General features: G+C 38.6%; 1 protein-coding gene across 2 annotated transcripts in view; it reads left to right on the forward strand.

Moving 5' to 3' along the window:
• The window catches only part of RSBN1L (round spermatid basic protein 1 like), a 53,611-nt gene that overhangs the window by 12,465 nt on the left and 18,707 nt on the right, over positions 1 to 22,439 (forward strand). The window contains exons 2-4 of one of the 2 annotated variants that reach the window (XM_037387488.1): positions 1,557 to 1,670; positions 15,509 to 15,769; positions 16,088 to 16,152. In XM_037387488.1, the coding sequence (XP_037243385.1) occupies positions 1,557 to 1,670; positions 15,509 to 15,769; positions 16,088 to 16,152 (440 nt within the window). Of the gene's footprint in view, positions 1 to 1,556; positions 1,671 to 15,508; positions 16,153 to 22,439 lie in introns of both variants that reach the window. The other variant, XM_037387487.1, reaches the window with a different exon arrangement.

Raw genomic sequence — 22,439 nt, forward strand, 5'->3', positions numbered from 1 at the left:
ACATCCAGACAATTTTAAGCACAGCTACCTGATTCCTTATAATTTTTTGTGCCAGCATAGTTTCTGTCCTCTCCCCATTGCTTATCTTGATCTGCAGATAGGCAACAGACATACCTCAATTGCTATCTTTTTTAGTTTTTATTTTCTTTCTTAGACTTTTCCCAAAATACTTTCTTCATCCTGACAACTGCTAGGGTTCAAGTTCTGTAGCCTTACCGGAAGACTCCTAAAAGTAAAGATATGAATGCTGTGGACTCATTGTTACAGAATTCATTTATGTGGATTACTGTCAACCCTTTTCCCTTTTTTGTCTCTTAGCATGCTTCATAAATAGAGGACAGTATAGAGCGTCCCATAACCAAACTAGAATTGAAGGCTTTCTTTGGCTTGGTTCTGAGGAATATTTCTGATTTGTTAATAGTGAAGGTGCCCGCTGCTTCTATTTTATATGAATGCTTGAGGAAAAGTAATTGGATTCCTCTTTGCTTCCACGGGAGGTTTATAATGCAAGTACCGTAAATAAAACATCAGGATTGTCTCTCAGCTGTATTATTGAGAAAGCGTTCTGAAGCTTAACATTATGTAGAAGCTTGAAATCAGATTTTCTCTTTCCTTGTGGAGGTTAAAAAGCCCAGTAAACTCTTGGGGCAGGTACTTGGCCTCAGACCAAGAAACTAGTCCTATGAAGTGGTGGCTGCAGTGCATCTAAGCCTAGTAAAATCTGACTTGTCTAAATGCTTGGTCTCAAAAGTAAGTCTAAACTTGGCATGAAAAGATTACTCCATGAAATTATGAATTCCTTTGGGTCTAGTGTTTTTCATGTAGAAAGCATGCCTAAAGGTGCTGCTTTTGTATGACAATGATCTAAAAACCTGGAGTGACTTGACAAGAAAGTAAATGAAAAATGAGACTGCTCAGGTAAGCTGTTGCTGATTGTAGGTAAGCAAGGGAAGCACCAGTGCATTAGATCCGCTGTGCAAATACAGCGTTTCATGTGTTTCTAGTAAGTACGCGATTAATTGCTTTTAATGTGTTAGTGTAGCCTGTGAGCTTCATGTAAAAGATTTTGCAGCTGACAGATTGTCATCCTTCCAAGTTACTTGCAAAACCCTTTAAATTTTTAGCCTATGTGAAGGCAGTTGTTACATGAGGTTTCTGGTGTGTCTGTGCACCCAGGAAAATACAAACTGTGCTCCCCCCCTCCCCCATTTCTTATCTAATACATGTAACTTGAATTTCAAGAAATAAAAGCAGACTGCAGATGCAAAATAAGAGCAGACGGTAGTAGGATTAAGGAAAAATTAAGTGTATACAGTTAACATGTTGAGTTGTCGCATACAGTTCTAACATAATAGAAATGAAACTTGTCTGTGTCAAATAAGCTTATGTTGGATTATGCAACAGGTAAATATTAGCTTTTCATATTGTAAGTACTGGGATTTCCTTGTAACTCCTTCTTTTATCCTCTTAATAGAGCTTACATAAGAGTAATATGAAACGTGCATGCAACAATTAGTTTTCCGTTCCTACTTAATTGTAAAATATTTGCTTTTCAGCTCAAATCAAAGACAAAATTAAAGAAAGGGAAAAGAAGCAAAAAGAGAAGAAGAAGCACAAAATAATGAATGAAATCAAGAAAGAAAATGGAGAAGTCAAATTATTGCAAAAAGGTATGTTCAAACTATGTAGTAATATTTCATTTTGGTGTTTGAAAATTTTTGTTGTTAGTTATGATACGGGGTTTTAATACTGTGTTTTTAATTTAAATGCCATTTCCCCCAGTTAGTTGGTATGAGGGTTGTAAATTAAAATTTAGCTATAAATGTTAATTTTTTTGTCGACTGTGTTTGGTAGTGGAGGTAAAAAATACAGCTGTTACCACAATGTTGCTTATACAGTAGTAGTAAAGACTAATACTTTGAGTAATAATACTGGTGATACCTTATCTTCCCTGCAGTTACTGAAGAAGGTTATAACTTTATGTATTGTGAAGAAGAAAAATGAATCCATGTCACATCTTATATCTGACATTAAATGCACAAAACCGAGTGAGGAGAATAATTCAGGAACTTTGTCAAATAGTGAAAAACTGTGCAACAGGCAGCCTTAATTCTGGCTGATTTCTTCAACTTCATTTACTGTAATGGGATGTAATTAAGATTGTGCTGTCACACTTGCTCGTACATCCACTGAATCTTGGAATTGCACAGTAGTTTAGGTTGGAAGGGAGCCTGACTGGCAAACCCAGAACTTGATGTGATATTCTGGATGTCTCAGCAGTGGTGAGCAGCGGGGGAAGAATCATCTCCCTCAACCTGCTGGCAGTGCTCTTCCTAATCCTGTCCGGGAGGCTGCTGGCCTGCTTTACCAGGAAGGCACGCTGGTGGGCTTACGGTCAACCTGTCATCCACCAGGACCCCCAAGGCCACCTCTGTCAGGCTGCTGCCCAGCCAGCTGGGCCCCCAGCCTGTGCTGGCACACAGGGCTGTTCCTCTTTGCGCGCCCCTGTGATGACTTCATGCGTCCACAGAGTTGACCCATTCGTACAGCCTCCCGAGGTCACTCTCGCTGGCAGCACAACCCTGTGGTGCATCAACAGCTCCTTCTGGTTTTGCAACACCTGCAAAGTTGCTGAGGGTGTGCTCCGTCCCATGATGCTGGTCGTTAATGATGATGATGAACAGCATTGGCACAAGGTATCAATATCTGAGTTACTGCAGTAGCATCTGTCCTCCAGCTGGACTTTGTGCTGCTGATCGCAACCCTTTCAGCAGAGCAGTTAACCCAAGTCTTGAACCACCTCACTCTTCACTTGAGCAGGTCATGCTGCATGGCTTTTTCTGTGAGGATGTCACTTACTGAAGTAGACCAACTATTTATTTTTTAAATGTTATTTTCAGACTCAATGCTTTTGAAGTTAGGAACAAATTCCTTATATGTTTTTCTGTTATCTTGTCTGCTGTAGGATTTAATTTACAAACAAAAACCTGAACCCCCCCAAAACAAACCATTGTATTCAAAATACTTATAGGTCAGAGGCATGGAACCCTGTAATTACAGCGTCATGTATTATACTTTAAGCAGAGCTCTGAGTAACTGTATTAACAACTACAACAGCTTAAAACCTGTGGTGAACAATTGGCTTAGACAATGAGGAATGTGTAAGCTGCTGACTTCCTGTGAAAAGAACAGATGTGGCTTTTCTTTGCTGAGCATGAAAGGAAGTTGGTGGTTGTGATACTGGGCAACACACAACTGCCTCAACGGTGAGCTCTTCAGGTTTTGTTTGCCTGTGCCTGCCAGCCTTTTGGGGTTTTTTACACTGTGTCCTCTTTCTATTGTCATTCAGCTGATAAGGTGGAAGCTGCAAAGACAGCAAGTCTTGTTACACAGATCTAATTATGATACCTAATGGGGATATTTGGCCTCAAATGGTGCTTTATTTTCAATTAATATAAAAAAAGCCTATGTAGAGGGGCTCTGTTAGAACTCTTCTGGTGTTCTGAGCTAGTTGAGTAGCAGAATGGGTTCTTCTCACAGAACAGCGTTACAGCTTTGGGTGCCTTATTTCATAGATGTGATGTTATCAGCCAAGTATCATGTTTTAGGTGTTCTTTATGGTGTTGGTGGGAATTGTAGAGGCTATATTTGATTTGCCTGTATCCTGCAAAATTCGCTGCTATTTCAGGGAAAGAAGGGAGTGGTCAGGAGAGCAGTTGTTTAGAGCAGATGATACAAACCCAGTGGAGAGGATCCAATTCAGAACAGCAGCTCTGGATGTCTTCTGTGGGCCTCCAAAATCTGACTGATGTGCTTGTATGTGCTGTGAAGTTTGTGTAACGCTTCCTGATTCCTTCTGCTGATCTAGTTTTACATCCTGGAAGCTGAGGGCAAGGGAACAAAGGCAAAAGTGCTTTAAGATGAGACTTCTTGCATGTATTAGTGGTCAGTGCCTCTGACCTTCTCAAACGTTATTATTTCTTCATCTAATGTTATCTTCTTCCTGGGGAATAACAGTTCAACTCGAAGCCCTTTTATTCTGAGCTCAGAATTCCCTGTGTGGGCTTAGGAACAAAGGTTTCAAACTAATCTACTTTCCTCTTCTTTGGGTTTTAGGTTTTGTGGTTGTTTTTTTGTGCGTGTTAAGAGACTATACTGCTGGTCTCTACATACAGCTTGTTTCTTTGTAGGCATTAGATCTGTATCTTGTGAAATGTTACTCTTGACCATCTGCTGAATGCTTTTCTTCCTATGTTGTAAATCGTTAGTGTTTTGGGCTTTGTCTGTTTTGGTGGTTTGTTTTTTTTTTTTTTTTTTTCCTGGTAGTGACTTTCATTGAGGAGGTGGAGGTAATAGCCTACTTGACTTCAGGCAGTTAAACTAGCTGTCCAAGATAAAAGGTGGCTGTTTATAGAAGATTAGGTCAGTACTGAGGGACTGATCCTTTTTGAGGAAGAGTTGGTGGATAGAGCTGGTCTTGGTGCCTTGAAATGAGTGTGGAAGATTTGACTTGCACTGGGAAGCCTAGGGATGTAAGCTGTTCATCAGCCCAAACTTGAATTGTGGTTCTATTGAAAGCAGTGATAAAACCTGCTCATGCTGGAGAAGGGCAACCCCCCAAAAAATGGGTATTTTTGCTGTTCCTGAGGCTGTTAAAGGAAATATTTGGCTCTGATGGCTTTTTTATACATGCAGAATAAAAAGAGTTTTTGTCGTCCTTTTCTACTTGGAGCTGTGTTCTCTGTAGAATAAGGCTACATAATTGCTCCTTTTTCTCTTAGTTTATGTGGAAGGAAGAGCTCAGTTTTTGGAAAAAAGCTGCTTGGAACGTGGTTATTGTTAAATCACTTAGTTCCTGATTTTGTAAATTTACTTTTCAAAATCTGCATAATGAAAACATTACCTCTTTAAAAAATTGAAAGTTTCATTACAAAATTTCACAGCAGGACATGGCTGAGGGTTACTAGAGGTCCTGCAGAAAGAAAAAGGATTAATAGGCTTATCTGTATACAGTCCCATTTGTATTTCCCCTTTAAAAAGAAAAAATGGTATTTTTCTCATTATTATATCAGAGCACAGTGATTTCTAAAAAAGCAGTAGGAGAAATGCCTAGTGTGTGTTTCGGCAAGATTGAATGCCTCGGTTTATGGAACGCCAAAATGCAGGGAAGAAGGGAGAACCAACATCTTTATTGTGCTGGTATGAATGTCTGTAAGTATGAATTGTTTTCTAAAGATTTTTTTATCCTTCTGGGAGAAATTACACTTAATTGTACATTCTTAGGAACCTTTTAAATTTTTTTATAGGTGTGTTTTGCACAGAAGTAATTATAAAACCTGGTATATTTTAAGACGAGACCTACCTCTGAGTCATGCTGCATGCTTTTTTCTATCTGCTCTATTTTGTCTTTGTGTGCCTTTAGAGAAAACACTGAGGGATTTGTATGCAGTGTGTTTTAGTTGATGAGACATTGATAGGATGGGAAAGACTGGTGTAAGGGTGCAGGGGACACAACCCACAACACTGATTTGCCTGTAATACTGACTTTGCTTCACAGCCCTTCAGCAGCAAGTTATCAATTTTTACTAATAAAATACGTGAGTAAAACACAGGCGGAATATGTGCTATGAGATCACTAAGAGCAGAGCTGTTCTAAATTCCAGTGGGCCTCCAACATTTGTTCAGGAAGAATGTATTAAATTTCTTTACCTTTTGTGTAGCTGGTGGATCGCTTTTCCACATTTTCTGGAGCTGTTTGCTCTTGGTTCCTTCCCATCCCTTTACACAACTGATTAATTTCTACCCCTGAAGCTACTGCAGCCTCCATTACTCCTTCAGTTCAGCTAGTCCTTTCAGTTGGCTCCATAAATCTTTGAAAGCTAAAATGAACCAGCAGTGTTGGACTTGAGCAGCCTCTGCTGTTGTCTGGGCAGGGTGAGACACTGTCAGTGCCAGCTGTGTTGGGATGGAGCAGGTGGTAGCTGGATGGAGAGCTGTGCTCTAATAGCTTTGAAGTGTGCATTGCTGGAGGTGGGGATCTGGAGCTTGTAGCAAGGACTTCTGGTACTGCAATGAAGAACAAAACTCAAGTCTTTTTCTACCACTGCCTACAAAATCTATGCAGGTTAAAAGGTTTCCATATGTGTGACTGTTTTGTGTGTGTGTGGTTTTTTTAAGAATCTGAAATACTGATCTGAAGGCTGTGAGTATGAATTATGATAGCCTCTGTGTAGCGTATGCACATGTATTATTTGGTACTTCTCTTTATGGTGAAGACTGTGGAAATAATTGTAGTTTAATTACCTTACTTCAAAGACAAAGAATTAAAGACTCCAGAGAGAATTGCAGTGCTGTCACATTTATAGGAACTCTTTGTTTGAGAATAGTGTTTCTAACTCCAGCTTCTTGCTTAGTATAGGTAGCTAGGCTGGGTGCACAATAAATATTTTTTTTTGTCCTGTGCTTGTGTTGTATATGTAAAGTGGGTTTCAGTTCTGACTTCGATGCCACAGATAAAATACTGTCAGTCATTTAAAAAAACCATCTGCTTCTAATGTGGGTTACTCAATCGTCTTTAAAGTTCTTCCATAGGAGGATGAAAAATGCTGGTCAAGGAATGCATTTACTGCCTTTGCTGCTTGAAGTTGAAGGCTTCATTGAATTGAGATGATTAAGTTAGCATTTTTCACCCCATAGACTATTTTAAGATCCACACATGTGGAATTGCACAAAAAATTTTGCCCTGATTCACCTTATAGATTCTTATTGTTATACGCAGACTTATTTTGAACAGAAATATGCTGTTACACCTTCCCCTTCCACCAAGTTTCTATCCTTGTTTTCAGTCTGGGTGGGTTTTCTGTTACGGTTTTTAATTTGAATCTTAACTTATTTGGAGAGTAGAGATTTAGCAGTGTGGAAGGAATAATAGTTTGCTGTTTTTTTGTGTACTTTGTAAAAGTATTTTAAAGAGTCAATCTGTAATTTTACATACATGTATTTAATGTGGTAACTCTGGTGACTGGACTCTAGAGACTGCAAAGTTTACAACAAACACTATGAAAGTATAGAATTAACTGAAAGTATTTTAAACTTTAGATTTTTTAATTAATCACTTTATAAATTTCTGCTTATCTTACGATATCCCATTGAAGCTTTCATAAGTGCAGTTGTTGGAAAGAGTATGGGGCAAAGCATATTAGGATTTTCCTGTGTGGCTCTGGGTAAGAGGCAGTTATGTTAATGAGCTAAACATGGTAGGAGTCAATGTGTATCCTTGTAGCAGCTTTTAGGACATCCTGTGTTCTTATGTCTATAGGTGCCACTTTCTGAAAATCATGAATTCTCCAGGTCATTGTGACTATTCAACTTCCAGGAGGGCAGAAACAACATAAAATAGGATTATTTGATGTATTTCAGGCTTGACTCTTCTGATGTTTTATAGTCAAGCTTTCAAGCCTATAAATAGAACAAGATAGCTGTCAGTTCTCAGTGGTACTCCTGCTGTTTGGTTTGTTTCCTGGGCTGTGTAGTGAGACACCTTGAAGTTATACCATGTGCTGAAAACAAACATATTATCTTTTCAACCTGTCAGCAGTTGATCTTGCTCATTCTCCTTATTTGCAGAGTGACTGCAGAATTCTGTGTGCATGTTTTAACTCTATTGTTAAAGGTTGTTTTAACCCTTTTGAAAATCACTGAAAAAATTTCATAATACATGATGATATGTTAAAATCAAAATGGAAAATTCTGTCCGTTAATTATCTGGCTGCTACCAGCTTGAGGGCTTTTTAGGATCTAAAGGGCTTCTTGTGGTTTTTCTTGTGCTGGGTGGCTTTTTTTTTTGGTGTGGGTTTTTTTTTCTTTTTTGCTACTGTAAGTGGCAGTGCCTCCAAGAACACTTGCGCTGTCTATGCATATTTTATTTACTGGTTGGTGGATGGTGTCTTGGCTGCTCGTATTCTAAGCTATTTTGTAGTTGTTTGTGGTTATGAACTTTAAACTCATTGGAAGATCTGGGGGGACACTTGTGGTTTGAACTGGGATTTCTGTGTTGGCTATTTAAAGACTTAGCCTGGAGAGCTGTAGCAAAGCTGGGTTGTCATAAATTTCTAATATGTCAGTAGCTTTAGTCTGAATTGCAGTGAGAACACTAGAAAATGCTTGAGTCGCGTGTCTCACCTTGTGAGCCTATGGGAGGAAGGTGAAGATCATTAGTTGGAAGTTACTTTTTACCTATCCCCTTACTGGAGAGTACTAGGTAGAACTTCTTGTAGTACTACAGTAGGAGATAGTTGGTACAGGACCAAGCTAAAGATTTAAATAATGTCTTGTAGCTGGTGACAAGAATATTCAGGCTGATCTCTCACTGCAGAACAAGTAGTGTAGCTGCAGTTAGTTGATACTTCTGTGACTTTTTGTGTGCCATAGAATGAGTAAGATGCTATGCTCAGTTGAAAAATGTAGGAAATGTGGTCCTGCTTAGGGCTCCTCTGCACTGGTGTTCTTCCCTTTGTGCTCCTACACCACCACCCCCACCCCCCGCAGCTGCTGCCCAGCTCTGTTAAACTTGGGTGACAGAGCCCTCCTAAAGTGAGGAAGTAAAAACTGACTGGTTACTGGCTGTGTTTAAAAAAAATGTATATCCCTTCTCCCTTCCTGCTACTAGCTGTTAGCTAGAAAACTGTGGGAACAGAACAATCTAGTGTTGTTGCTAATGTTGGGGTGTGGTGGTTTGTGTTTTAGTGTTTTTTTAAACTTCTAAAGTTCCTAACCCTTTTGGGACTGTGACCTTGAAGTTGAGAAACACTGCTGTAGTTGAAACAACTGAAGTAAAAGCTTTGTGGCCCCTGCTTAAGTAAAAGTTCAGATCAAATGATCTCATGGACAAAACACAACATAAAATCAACTTCAGGTAATTTCTGAGTTTTCTTCTTATAAAAACGCACACTTGGAAGGAATCTTTCCAGGGTTTGGGCTGTCTAGCACCAATTTAAATTACAAGTACATACCATCTAGTAACAATGGAACATTGGCTTATTTGCGTAAAATTAGAACAGTTCTGAGTCTCAGTCCTTAATGATGAGTCTTGCCCTGTGAGTGACAGGGATATTGTGGCACCACAAGAAATAAATTTACTGTGTCAACCTTGAAACATCTACCCATCATGTAGATGTGTGCAGCAGCAGAACTGTTTGTGGTATATAAGGCCTGACTTGCCTAGAAGGTGGTTAAAAATTGTTTTGAGGTAGTTCTGTTATTGCTGAGTGTGTGCATGCACGAACAGAATGAACACAGGTTTCTATTCTTACGTTTTACTTATAAATCTTGCACTGTATTTTTAACTTCATCTTTGTGCAGATATTGCTAGCCAAATAAAAGAATAAGCAAAATTTTATTTTGCTGTTCTTTGGGCTTTTACACTCGGTGAAGTGTGAGCTCAGTCTGCTTTTTAACATTGGATCAAGGGGAAAGTTCCTGTAGATGTCTATGGGTGCTGAGGGTTTTTCTACCCACCCCTGTTACTCCTCATTCTTGGAGTCCCAAAGCAGTTCTCTCACTCACCCTAAATAAAAGACTTTTCTAATACAAGTGAAAATTCTTACTGCTCTTCTGTGTTTCTGAATCATGCAGCGAAATAAGGTTTTCATCTTGTTTATAGGTGTTTCCAGTAGCTGTGCTTGTCTAAATGCATCTGAGACACAGGATGTCGTGCATTGCAATATGGCTACTGTCTTGGCTGAAATTTAGATTCTAGCAGTTCTATGTGTGTGTATGTGTGCACCTTTATGATTGCTGGTGATGACTCTGAAACGCCTGTTTTGAAAGTTTTGGGTTGTGAGTGTGTGCCTGAATAGTAACAACTTAAGAGGTGGAGCAAGTTATCTTGCATGAAGTGCTGCGCTACTGCTGCCAAATCTTGCTTAAAACAAAGCTAGTTTGAGTATCTCAGTCTTTACAGTGTTTGGATTTTTATTTAGCCTTCTGGATTGCTTGCTTAAGTTTTCAACAAGTTCTGTATGTCTGCTGGGAGGTAACTTGATTACTGTCCTAGGGAGAAATTGAAGGTGACATTGAAGGCAGCTGGTGTGTGTGGTTTTTTTTTTTGGTGTCTGTCAGCCAAGTGTCAAAGCAGCATTACTGGTTTTGGAAGAAGCAGCACATTTTGCTTTAAAGTATTTTGATATATGCAGCAGAGTGGTGACTGAATGAGTGTATTTCTGCTCCTCTCTACAGCTAATGCAAAAGAAGGAATAAGATGAAAGTACTTTATTGGGCATTGCTGATAGCAATCCCAGTATTTCCGCAAATTAATTCCTTTTGCTATTGAAGTCTTTGCAATTTCTGAGCAGCTTGAAACACCTGCTTAAGAGTGGATCTTTGAAATTCAGCAGAGCAGAACCCTTAGGTAGAGATGTGCAGGCATTCTGTGAAATTCTATTAAAGCTTTGCTGGTAAATACTACTAGAAATCAGTTTTCCATTTTGTGTTTGTATTTCTTAGGAAAACTTTGCTGTATGCAAAAATAATTGAACACAAATATTCTATGTTTGGGTATATGTTGATATCAAAGCAGTATTGGGAACAAGCATTGTACAGCACCACCCACATGCTCACTGTAATAAGGAAAGAGGGAAGAAATTGCAGTCTGATCTGTATTACAGTTAAATGTACTGGAATGCTATCTTTAAAAAGGTAAATTGTGTAACTTTAACCTTAAATGTGAAAGTTCAAACTTTTGGGTTAGGAAGGTTTCTGTTAAGGTTTGATAGGAACTTGGTCCTACCTCATATACATGCTAAGTTAGTGTGGGGGGTGTGTGTATTTTTATTTTACCCATAAAAAATTCAGCCTTCAATGCTTGGGGTGGGCAGATGAAGGTGTAGTGGGGAATGCTGCTAAGTAGATAACGGTTTGCTGCCACTGTTGAGGGGTGGGTTCTGCTGTTCCTCATTGCCTGCTGTCGGTGCTCTCCCTTCTCTAGTTCCTGTCTGACAATACAGGGAACCAATTCTGGTCACTAATCTAGCAGCACGGTGAATAGTTGTCTGCTGAGCCATTAAGTCAGTTTACTGTGCAATCAGATGAGCATCAGTCAGTACCAGGAATGGTACAGGACTGTGTGCCAGGAGCACTGGCAGAGTGGGAAGTTGGACTTTTCCCATCTGTGGCACTGAGCTCTTAGATTGCTCAGCTGTATCATATAGCCACGTTTGAAGGCTGAACAAATAATTATGAGTTTTAACATTTTTCCAGTCTTCCAGTATTCAATTTAATATTGCAATCTAATTTCCTCTGCAATGTACAGTGCCTACAGTATCTAAAAAATTTTTCCTATGTACATCATTTACTGCCAGTGTGAAATGGAGTTCTTGACAGAACTTGTCCTGTGTAGGCAGTAGTGTAAGCTTGTGTAAATGTGAAAAAGTCTCAAAACTACTAATTGGTTTTTGAAGTCATCTTTCAATTTTTGCTTCAAGTGCTTTTAGGGAACTGTCTGACTCTTGTTGGTATATATATTTTTTTAAGTCTTTAATTCTAGTAATTTTTTAAAAGAATCCCATTTGAAATACCTTTTTTCCTGACTTCCATAGTTTAAGGCTTTTTTTCTCTCCAGCGGCATCAGTAACTCAGACCCTTGGAAGAAGAGATTACTTTGTCTCCTAAGGATATACACTCCCCACTGGTTTTTCTCTCTTCCCAGTTGCAAGTAGTAGTTCAGGGGTTTCTGCTACTTCCCATCTTAGATCTTCTGGTGATGTAGGTTTTGGGTTGTGTGTTTTTGTTGTTTTTTTTTTTTTTTTTTGTTACACAGCCTTTTGTTCTTTCAGTGATTGCTCTCTGGTTTCCAGGTGCTTCAGATTAACAATGGCCTCAGTTCTATCCTTGTTGACATGCAGAGATCCAAAACTTCTGTGGAAAAGAACAGAACTGTGCTAAGAGATGAGAGGCTGCTAGCAGATATTTATTTGGTTCTAAATTGTTGCACTGTTTTTGCAAGTTCTTACGATTTGGGAAAGTGTGTACTGATCAACTTCAATACTTGATATATGTGTAAATAGCATAACCCTTGTATTCTGTGGTCAAAAGTAGGAAGAGTCTATAGTATTAAAATGTTTTTACTTAAAGCTGAAAAAGAAAATTTCTTCTCAAGCTTGAAGGAGGACTGGGGTGGACACTGGAAAAATAATTTTTTTATCTTGTGGTTACGAGCATTTTTCCCTTTTGGAGATTTCATGGAGGTGATATGAAAACACAAAATTATAAATGTTTTTCACTTCAAAAATGTCTTAGTGTAATTCCTCCTAAAATATATAATAAACATTTATAAAAAGTTTGTACTCAAAACCAGTTGTAATCATATGTTTTATGTGAACTTCATATAGTTAGACACAGATTTAAACTCTGTCTGATTTTAATTTGATGTTATATTGGGTGGGTTGTGTTGTTGTTTCTGTCATAGAAGTGCTGCTGCTTTTGAGACCTTGGCTTTGCTCTTTTGAGTGCTGCTTATTGCTAAGCAGAATAAATAACTTTCAGCTGAAAAGTACCTACCACATCTAGTCCAACTGCTTGATCACTTCAAGGCTGACCAAAAGTTAAAGCATGTTAAGGGCATTGTTGAAATGGCTCTTAAATCACAGGTTTGGGGTATCGACCACCTCTCTAGGAAGCCTGTTTTGTAGTTTAGTAGTTTTGTAACCTTAAAAGGGTTTTGTTGTGGTTTTTCTTTTGTTTGTTTGTGGGTGGTTTGGTTTTGTTTTGCTATTTTTTTTATTGGCGTAGCTGCATCTGTGAAATACATTAAATGATGGATTAAAAAAATCAGCCACCACGTATTACCAGAGTTGTTGAATGAAATTGAATGTTAGTGAAACTTCTTGGAAGATACAATCAAAGGCAGGGAATGGGACAGATTGAAAGGGGAAATCGGATACTCTTCCTTCTTGTAATGTGGAAACAAAGTTGCAGTTTTTGAGGTAGTTTTGCACAGATACAGTTTCATACCCATATTGTATTTAAGTACTTTACATTTCAACTAGTAATAATGGAATGTAATAGCTGGATGTTCAGCAAGGGCATATAGATGCTCATCTTCAGTCTCTTTAAGGTTTTCTTCAGTGATTATAGACGTGGTAAACTATGAGAGAACAATTTGGCTCTTGCCATAGCAAATAGCTTCTTGCTTAGAAGCTGTTGTATTTATTGCCAGTTACATTACTGCTAATTGTACTCCAGTGAACATAAATCTGCAGCCTTTCCCAGCCATGCAAGAAGTCCCAGATCTGAGTGACCAGTCCCTACAAAAATCTGAACTCCATTTGAGAACAAGTCCAATGGGCTGACAGTTAGCCCCCCTGCTTCCCTCTGCCTCACGCTGCTGCAGCATTCAGTGCTATAATTCTGTATTTTCTATATTCAAACTGATAGAATATCTGAGATGTTTGACTTCTTTATGGTATCTATCACTGTAGCAACAAATTTTCATGTGTAGAGTGAAACAATTTTTAAAGGTAAAGCATTTTTAGGAGTTTGAAATGCCTTTAGACTCTTGGATGCTCTCTAGTTGTATGTTTCTGCAGTCAAGAGGTGGAAAGAAATGTCTCTGTATTTTGGTGTTTGGGTTGGGATTTATAAGCCCGTAATGCTGAACTCCCTACCATTGTAAACCATTTCTTTGTTTTTGGAACTGGTGCCATAATGACATCATTAGAATACCCCAGAAAGGAAGCAGTAGGTGATTTTCTTTGTTTGTTTTTTATCAGGTGACAACATTGAGGGTGCCAGGGCACTTGAGTGCAATGAACTGTTTTCAGGACTCCTCTAAGGTTGAGGTGGCTGGTTTTGCACGTGTTGCTGCTTTTTCTGGCCTGCCCGTGCCCACTAGATTTAGAGACTCTTGGGGCAGAAGGAAGAGGTTAACCAAGTAGTGAATATTGCATATACCAGATGAAGCAGTCCAGTTGCGGAGGTCCATGCTGGTTTTACATTAAATTGAGCCTAATGAAAGGACGGATTCTCATGAGGATACTCTGCCTTTTGGCAGTTGAACTTGGTCAGCTAAAAGTGAAGTTGTGCTCATAGAGTATGCCAAGACACATCTACTTTAAAGTGAAGGGAGTCTTTGTAGCTCTTAACTGTGTGGATAAGGTTAAGAAATCTTAGAGCCCACTTCCTTGTTTGGGCTAAATAAGAATTGAGTGACCCCAGGGCACACAAACCACCTCTTCCCCCTGCAGGATGAGAAGGTAGAAGCTAGAGAGATAACTAGCTCGACTGCCTCAACTTTAGAAATCCCAGAGGTATGTAGTTGCTGTCGTGAACCTCAAGAGGCTCAGACACAAATGTCTTCGTTGCTTGCTCTGCTTTCTAGTACCTGCACCTTCCATATGTGAACCTCTTAATTATCACTAAGAATATGTGATTCTATGCACCAACAGTTGTGAGTGGTTGGTTTGTTTGGTATTTTTTTAGGACTCTTGTGAATTACTTGGGCTGAAGATTGCAACCTGAAATTGGTCTACTACAGCACAGTAGTAGAGACTGGCTAACTTTTGTGAATTTGTAATTGTGTTTCATTGCAAAACTTAACTTCTAAACAGCATCTGAACTTGCTGATCTTGAATTCCTTGTTGTGAATATAATTTTGCGCTGTAACGTGACCAGTAATTTGATTTATCAAATTGTGAAATTATCTCAACTGCTAGACTTCAGGGCAGTGTAGTGACAGAAGTTTTTCTGGCTACTGCATTTATTACTTGCAAAACAAAACAAAAACCCCCAACCAACCCAAAACCAAGGGAGAATGTTTGCCTTGGGAATTGCTTGAACATGTTACCCCCAAATGAGTACTTTTTGCCTTTAGGCTATTACAGTTTGTTTTCTGTTCAGCTTGTATATTATGTAAACTTGAAGCTGATATCTCTTTTGTGAGGTTTTGGGTTTTGGTGATGGGTTGTTTTTTGTGTGGCTTTGTTTTAAGTTGTTTGGTTTTTGTGGTGTTTTTTTAGTATGGGGTCAGTTTTCAGATGTTTCCGCATACATCTTAAAGTTTATTTAGTTCTGGGAGAATGACCATGTAAAGCCATCTGACAAGGTAAGTTTTGGCAGTGGCATCTTGTGAACAGCTTGCTGATGATGGTTGATATTTGTTGACTGTAAACCCCTTGTTTGGTCATGTTTGACAGCTGTCACATAATGTGTCTCAACTTTCTGGCACAGTGATTGCTGATAATCAGTTAAAGGGTGTGATTAAGGATTGTGACTCATCATGAAAGCAGCCTTGGGAAACTTTTTTTTACCCACCCCCCCCAGCTTATTTCTCTGGCATAATGTGAATGTGGCAGGTGTCTCTTACTACTCATTTTCAGTAAGATAAATGTTGTGACCCTTGATACTGGTCTCTGGTCTGTGTGCCACAGTGAGGGTATTGGTAACTTTGAATCCTGATCTTTAAGTATGTAGTTTGTATATAAAGATAGTTAGATCTTTTTTTTCCTCTCAACAGGTGGGAAGGAGAAACCAAAAACCAGTGCAGAAGAGCTACAGATTAAAAAAGTTAAGAAGAAAAAGAAAAAGAAACATAAAGAGAATGAGAAGAGGAAGCGTCCAAAAATGTACAGCAAATCCATTCAGACCATCTGCTCAGGATTGGTTTCCGATATTGAGGATCAGGAAGCCAAAGGCATCATAGATGATCATCTTAAGGATTTCAGTGGGAAAAATATGGATCCCAAGAAGGACTGTGAGTCCAAGATACCAGAGAACAGTGAGTTTCCATTTGTCTCGTTAAAGGAGCCACGGGTTCAAAATAAACTCAAAAGGTTGGACACATTGGAGTTCAAACAGCTGATTCATGTTGAGCACCAGCCTAACGGAGGTGCATCAGTTATCCATGCCTACAGTAATGAACTCTCCCACTTGTCTCCTGTGGAGATGGAGAGATTTGCAGAAGAGTTTGTGGGTCTGGTTTTTAGTGAAAATGAAAACTGTGCAGCTTACTATGTAATGGGTATTGTTCATGGGGCAGCTACTTATTTACCTGACTTTTTAGACTACTTTTCATTTAATTTTCCCAATTCACCAGTGAAAATGGAGATTTTGGGAAAGAAAGATATAGAGACAACGACTATGTCAAATTTTCATGCTCAGGTAAGAGGTTATACATTTTACTTTCAAACAACTGTGGGTTTTTTTCAGAATACAGTTACTATTAGCTGTGCTGTATGGATGTTGCAGAACACTAGAAACAAGGAAATTCTTGAAGTAATAAGTTCTGTAATATGAAAAGATAGGGACCCTATTAACTGAGATAAAAAATTGCATTTTATGGGGGAGGGGAAGTGTCTGCATGCGTGTGTGTGTAGGTTTCGCTGCATTTGTTTCTTGCAGCTGAAGCTTAACTGAGTTTTGGATGGTTAAAATGATTTAGCTGTGGCTATCTGGGTGTTTGAACTCTAGTTTATCTGTATGAACTTCTTCAGAAAACTGAAATGTTTTAATACATTAGAACTATGTTATCCATAAAGTCTCTGTGGGTCACAGTTAATGAGTTGTTGTATTTGTACCTTGAGGGTTCTAAATTCATCCTTGACCACCATTAAGTTCTCCTTTAATGTAGCTCCTAATTTGATCCTTACCCCTCCACATTTCCCCCCAGTTAGTTGTATTCTCCTGACAGCTGTTATGTGGCAAAATGGCAGGCAGCTTTTGAATCTTTTTATTATTTTTGTTGGGTTTATTTTTTATTTACTGGAGAAATGACTGTATACTCTTTTAACAACAGCTGCTAATTAAACATAATTTCTGCTATCTATTAACTTGCTGTGGAAGATAACATTACTGTTTCATATAAATTAGTTCTATTTCAAGCCTTTTAAATTCAGGGGCAAAAAAAGTAGATTGCCACCTTGGTGATGAGGTTGTTGTGTAAAGCCCATACAGATATTCTGAAACCACTTACGAAGGAACTCAATCCTGTTTGGTTTTTTTTATTATATCAACTTTTCTCACGATTGTCTCTGTAACTCCCTAGTTGTAAATTTAGAGGTTGTATGAAGCACCTTTAAACTTCTAGTCTTTTAAGGTGATTATGAAGAGTTCAAGTGTAAGTTGTCATCTTTTTGATGAAAAACGTGTTTCTTTTCCTTCAGCTATGTAAACATTTGAATGGAATGCTATTGCATTATTGACAATTTTGAAGTGTGTGCTATCCACAAGGATATGCAGAACTGAAATGTTGCTGCAAGAGAGCATCTGCAGTGGTGGTTAAAAATCCATCCATTGCCATGGAATATGAATATTCTGTGAAACATACTCACTTTTTTCTTATTGTTTTCAGTACGAGTCATTACATTAATATTAAATACCACAGAACTTACTATGGGCAGGTACCCAGAGCCACCCTGTCTTAGGTAATTTATATATAAACAGCTGTATCTTTTCTTGTATGTTGTCCAATCTGTTGTCTTGGGCAATATTAATGCAAGTATAGCTGTGTGCTAGTATCTGCCCTAAAAGAACAGTTTAGAAACCCCCAATTGTAGTTTTGTGGATTACGGTGGATTTATTTTACAGAAAGGATGGATTAACTTGGTATTGCAATGGTATTGCTGTTATCTGTAGTTAAATCAGTCCTGTGGTCATTTGGGTTGAGATCATAATTTCCCATTTTTCTGTGAGTGATGGAGGAATGGTGGGAGAATGTAGTAGATAAAGAAGCCAAACTGTAGTGTTATGGCATTCAGCTGGTCACCTTCATCATCTGTTTTACAACCTGTATTTTACTTGGCTGGATGCTTAGTTCCTGTATCTTCTTTTCCTTTGTTTTCTTTCAGTTTTCCAGTTAGTTTTCGTAGCATTTTATCACCTGTCAGTTTGGTTGGTTGACAGAAAATGCTTGGCTGCTTGTATTTTTGCTAACGTAAAGTGTAATGTGTATAAATAATGTATGCAGATGTACACCAGACTTACTCTGGCGTAAGATCTTCCGTGCAGCATCACTGTTGCCTGAAATATTTAAGTCAGTATCTTGGTTGCCTAGCTGTTAATTCTGTTTTTCCTTATTTCATTATATTTTTGGTTTAGGTGATCTGCTACAGTTGAAAGGCTTTGTTAGCTTAGTATCTCCATTCTGACTGGAGACAGTATCAAAGATGTCTAGGAAGGAGTATGGGAGTCTAATAGTCATAGTGATGCTGTGTCAGAATGCACATCCTCCAGGGATATGACAGGACCATTTCGAATCGGAGTTGTGAATTTTGTGGTTTTAACTTTTCAGCTGTATTTTTTGCCGTGTGTGTAAATTTGCGTCATTAGTATGAGTTACCTCTGTTTTCTGCCTCTACCTTCCTTTATGAAAGGTACTAAACGATTGCATAACTGTTACATTTTGTGCAGATGGACAGTATTCTGTCTCTGTGAGATTCTGCGTGAATCTTTTAAAAGGGATTCTAATGTGCTGTTGCAGCGCATTTCAGTGACATTTTAAATGTAGTTTTCTGTTCCTACATGGCAAAAGCTGTGCTCAGTGTTGTCTCGAGCTGCCTGAGCAATGTCTAGCAGTTGTTATATAGTCTCAGTTGAGATGTGAGTAATTTTCTAATGTCTAAATAGGAGCTCAGTTTTATCGAGTCTGCTTTGAGTATCTATCTCAACCTTCTTTAGCCTTAAGAAACCTGGATATTGCTTCGCTAATTTTAACTAAAATACTGAAATGAGGCTCCCTTCAGTACATGGTGTTCTTTGGTTGTTTTTGAGAACTGATTGTAGCACATGTAATGTCTGACAAACATAAGCATTTAAAAAGTATTAAAAAAATAAAAAGGATAGATGAGCTAACCCTGAAATGAAGTATTATGTTTTATCAGGCTTTGTATTTTTCAAGGTGATTCTTTCAGTATTACTCAATCTTTCACCCAGTCTTGTGGCAGATGAGGTTTTTTTTTGGTTTTAAGTAACGCATATTTTCAAATCGGTGAGTTCTGGGATAAGAAGAAAATTCCACAGTGAATTCTATTGGCAAGATTAAACCTGTTGGGGTCCTCCTAAGTCTGCCTGGAAAGTCTGTATCTCTCAAGTAATTTACTTAGTTTTCACAATTGTGGAGTTGAAAATGAGCTCCTTTGAACTTCCTTCCCGATGTACCTGTGCCAGACAGAAGTAATGTAGTTTCACTTGTGAGGAGATCAAAAGTGGGCAGAAGCTTATGAGAATAGTTAACAGCTGGCACAGGAGAGAGGAGTTTGTGTTGGACCTGGTTCTGTCTCATCAGAATTAGCTTTTAAGTTGGGGCAGGGGGAGTGGAGTTTTGCATCACCTAGTTTGGGCCTATGTTTAAGTAGTCCTTAATTCTTTAAATTCTTTAGGTTAATGGAACAGTTCTGTTTCTGTGAACTGCCTACGGTAAGGCTTGGTCAGACTGTTTCAATAATAAGGCAAAATGGAATTGGTCTGAGTATCCTTGTAGCCAGTAGTCACTCTTTCAGGTGATGGAAAACTGTTTGCTCTAGGGACACCTCTGGGCTCCATCATTTTGTAGATGGTAATAGCTGCCTCAGTTACCTGATAGCTATGAATCTTACTTGCCAGTTTCTTACAAGGATTTCAAAGAACATAATCAGCTTTTACCACCTGCTTGCAGCTTACATCAGTTCAGTTAAGCTAAGCTGTTTGGTGTTGAGGCAAATGCTTCTAATATCTTGAATCCATTACTGTGCCCTCATGCTGGCCAACTGTAAATTTTTATTGCCTCACTGAAACCTCAAAGCACACATTTCATATTTAACTGTAAGTGTGGAGTCGATTGGATTCACTGTGCTTCAGTCTTGTTCCAGAGGCAACTTTTTAGTATATGTGAACAAAAATGCCCAACAGACCCCAAAATTTCTGTGCTTCAAGACAAGATTTGACTATTTTAAAGCTGTATCTGACAAGTGCTTGTCTGACTTGTTTGCTGGAGATCTCTAGGTGGTTTCACACTTGCCAAAGAAATCTGTTGAAAAATCTTTTTTTTTCCTTTGTCCTCTTATCTTAATCCTCCTGCGAGTCTGTTTATTCTGATCTTTAGTGGATAAGGCAAACAGTTTATGCCTTTCTGTCCTGTTCTCTTTATTTGAAGATTGCTTAACAGCTGCCCCGCGCGCGCCGCCCCCCCCCCCCCCCCGCCAGTTTGAGTCATTTGAGTTATTTCAGTCTACCATTGTGTTATATCCTTATCAGTCTTACTGCTCTCCCCTTATGCTCTCTTCATTCAGCCTTATTTTTCTTAAAATGTGCTACTGAAAATGGACAGTGTCTGCCTGATATATTGTCAAGGAGTACGAGAAGATTGCTTCAAGTCTCTTGCAAATTATTGCTCTGTTATCTATTCCTGCCTTTTTCAGAGTGGTTGAGGATCTGCTGTAGCAGCAGATCCTGCTAAGCTGAATCACTCCCTTTTTTGTGTTTATGTGGTTCATTATATATTGCTGGGTGTAGTTCTTTGCTTTTATTCAAATTGAATTATATCTTATGTATTCAGAGCCCTTCTCCGTTTTATCTAAGGTCTTGTTAGTTTTGATCCATTCCTGTAGTGGTCTTGCAGCTTTGTGTTACCTGCAGGTTTCATAAGCATATGTTGTGTTCAAAGGTAAGATCCTTGCTGCGTGCCCCACCGTTGGCCCTCTCATATTGATAGTTACGTGAACACAGACAAATTAAAACTGCCAGGGGTTTGCTGTTACTAGACCATGTTTCTGTAGCAGTTCTGAAGCCATAATGCAAATGTCAAATGACAAGGTGTGTACTGGTCTTTTGAAGAAGCCTATCCTGTCATAGAAAGAAAGGTTAGTTTGACTTGATTGGGATACTTTTTTGACGTTTCCATACTTATTAGCTTTTACAGTCTTAATTTCTAGGGGGTTAGGATGGGAGTATCTAGCAAACTTTTTTTCTGGAACTTGAAACTAGGCTAAATGGTGTCTGTGTCTTGCTTCTCTTGATACCTGCTTCTTTAAGATGGTATGCTTATCCTCTTTCAGCTTTGAAGAATCTGTTCCGTGTTTTTGAGTTGTCATTGATTTATTAAAGCTTGCTTACTACCTTCGTACTATGTGAGGATACTTGTCATTAAGCCTCTTCAGTTTAGGAAAAGTCACTTGTATTTTGCACTGCTCATTGTGCAGTTAGACAAATTGTCAGAGCCAGTCTAGCACCTGTTGCTGCTAAAAGAGAATGTCCTTGCTTCTTTCTACCCAGTTGCGTGTTCTTGTGCAAAGCTGTTGTGCTTCTCTAACTGGTGACCCAGTTTGTTTTGTGAATCCAGCAGAAAACTTAAAACCAGTCACTCAGGAGCAGGTTATTACTGAGTTAGAAAATTTTATTTACTATGCTAGAGGTAACTCAAGGATGAGTATGGGACTACACAATCCGCCCCATTCAGTAACAGCAGTTAATTTGTATCTTCAGAGAAACAATTTCTGTCGTTTGTTTCCTCGTCGGAAGTAATTTATTCCATGTTGCCTACGTTAACTGCGGTGAACACTGGATATTCAGATAGCATAAAGAATAAGTGTTTTGGAGGAAGAAATGCAATAGTAGTGATAGTGCATGTTTGTGTTGTGACTTTCAAATGAGTGGTTTTCCTCACTTCTTGAAGTTTGGGGGTAAAACTCTTTATCAGATAATTCATAAGACTATGTGTAAAAGACTTTATTGATAGATAACAGCAGCTTATTGTTTTCCAAGCAAAGAAAGTTTTCAGTTACTGGATACCATTCAACAAGGAATCAATTCACATGGAATGCCATTAGAAATCTACAACACATGCTCATTTGTTTTCCACTTGGAGAATAGTTATCTTTCTAGATTGCTTTTTGACAGTCTCAGCCACTAAATATGAAGTGATAGTTCTATGTTACTTTTTTGGTTGTATAGTTTGTATTAACAAAAAAACAAACCTAAAAAACCTCCTAGAGGTTTGTACTGGCAGCTTGGACAGGATCTGAGACTGAACCCTGTCCTGCTGAGTGAAAAGAGCATGATAGCTACTCCACTTTCACAAGATTATTTCCTGTGAAGGTATCTAATTGATGCTATTTTTTTTTTAAATTCCTTATAGACTGCTTCACTGTTTGTGTGTCATCAGAATTCAGAATAATAGGTTATCTTGCTTTTAAAAATGTCTGTCCATCCACTGCTTTACTCGAGCATTTCATCTGCAAGCTGAAATGTGAAGTGATAAACTACAGTCATAAAAGGGTACTGGTGGAACTATACTGCAGTAAAAACACTAGGGTTGTATTTCCAGAAACTTCCAATTGGGTAATTGTATATTTATTGAAATTGAAGCTTAAATGACAATGAATCACCTTGTCACCTTGTGATTAATGCTGTAACTTTAAAGGCATCTCACTTTGATATGAAAACCCTGACTTAAGCAAAAAAAGAGGAGGGGGGAA

Source organism: Falco rusticolus, chromosome 5 (genome assembly GCF_015220075.1).
Source record: "Falco rusticolus isolate bFalRus1 chromosome 5, bFalRus1.pri, whole genome shotgun sequence".
Lineage (NCBI taxonomy): Eukaryota > Metazoa > Chordata > Aves > Falconiformes > Falconidae > Falco > Falco rusticolus.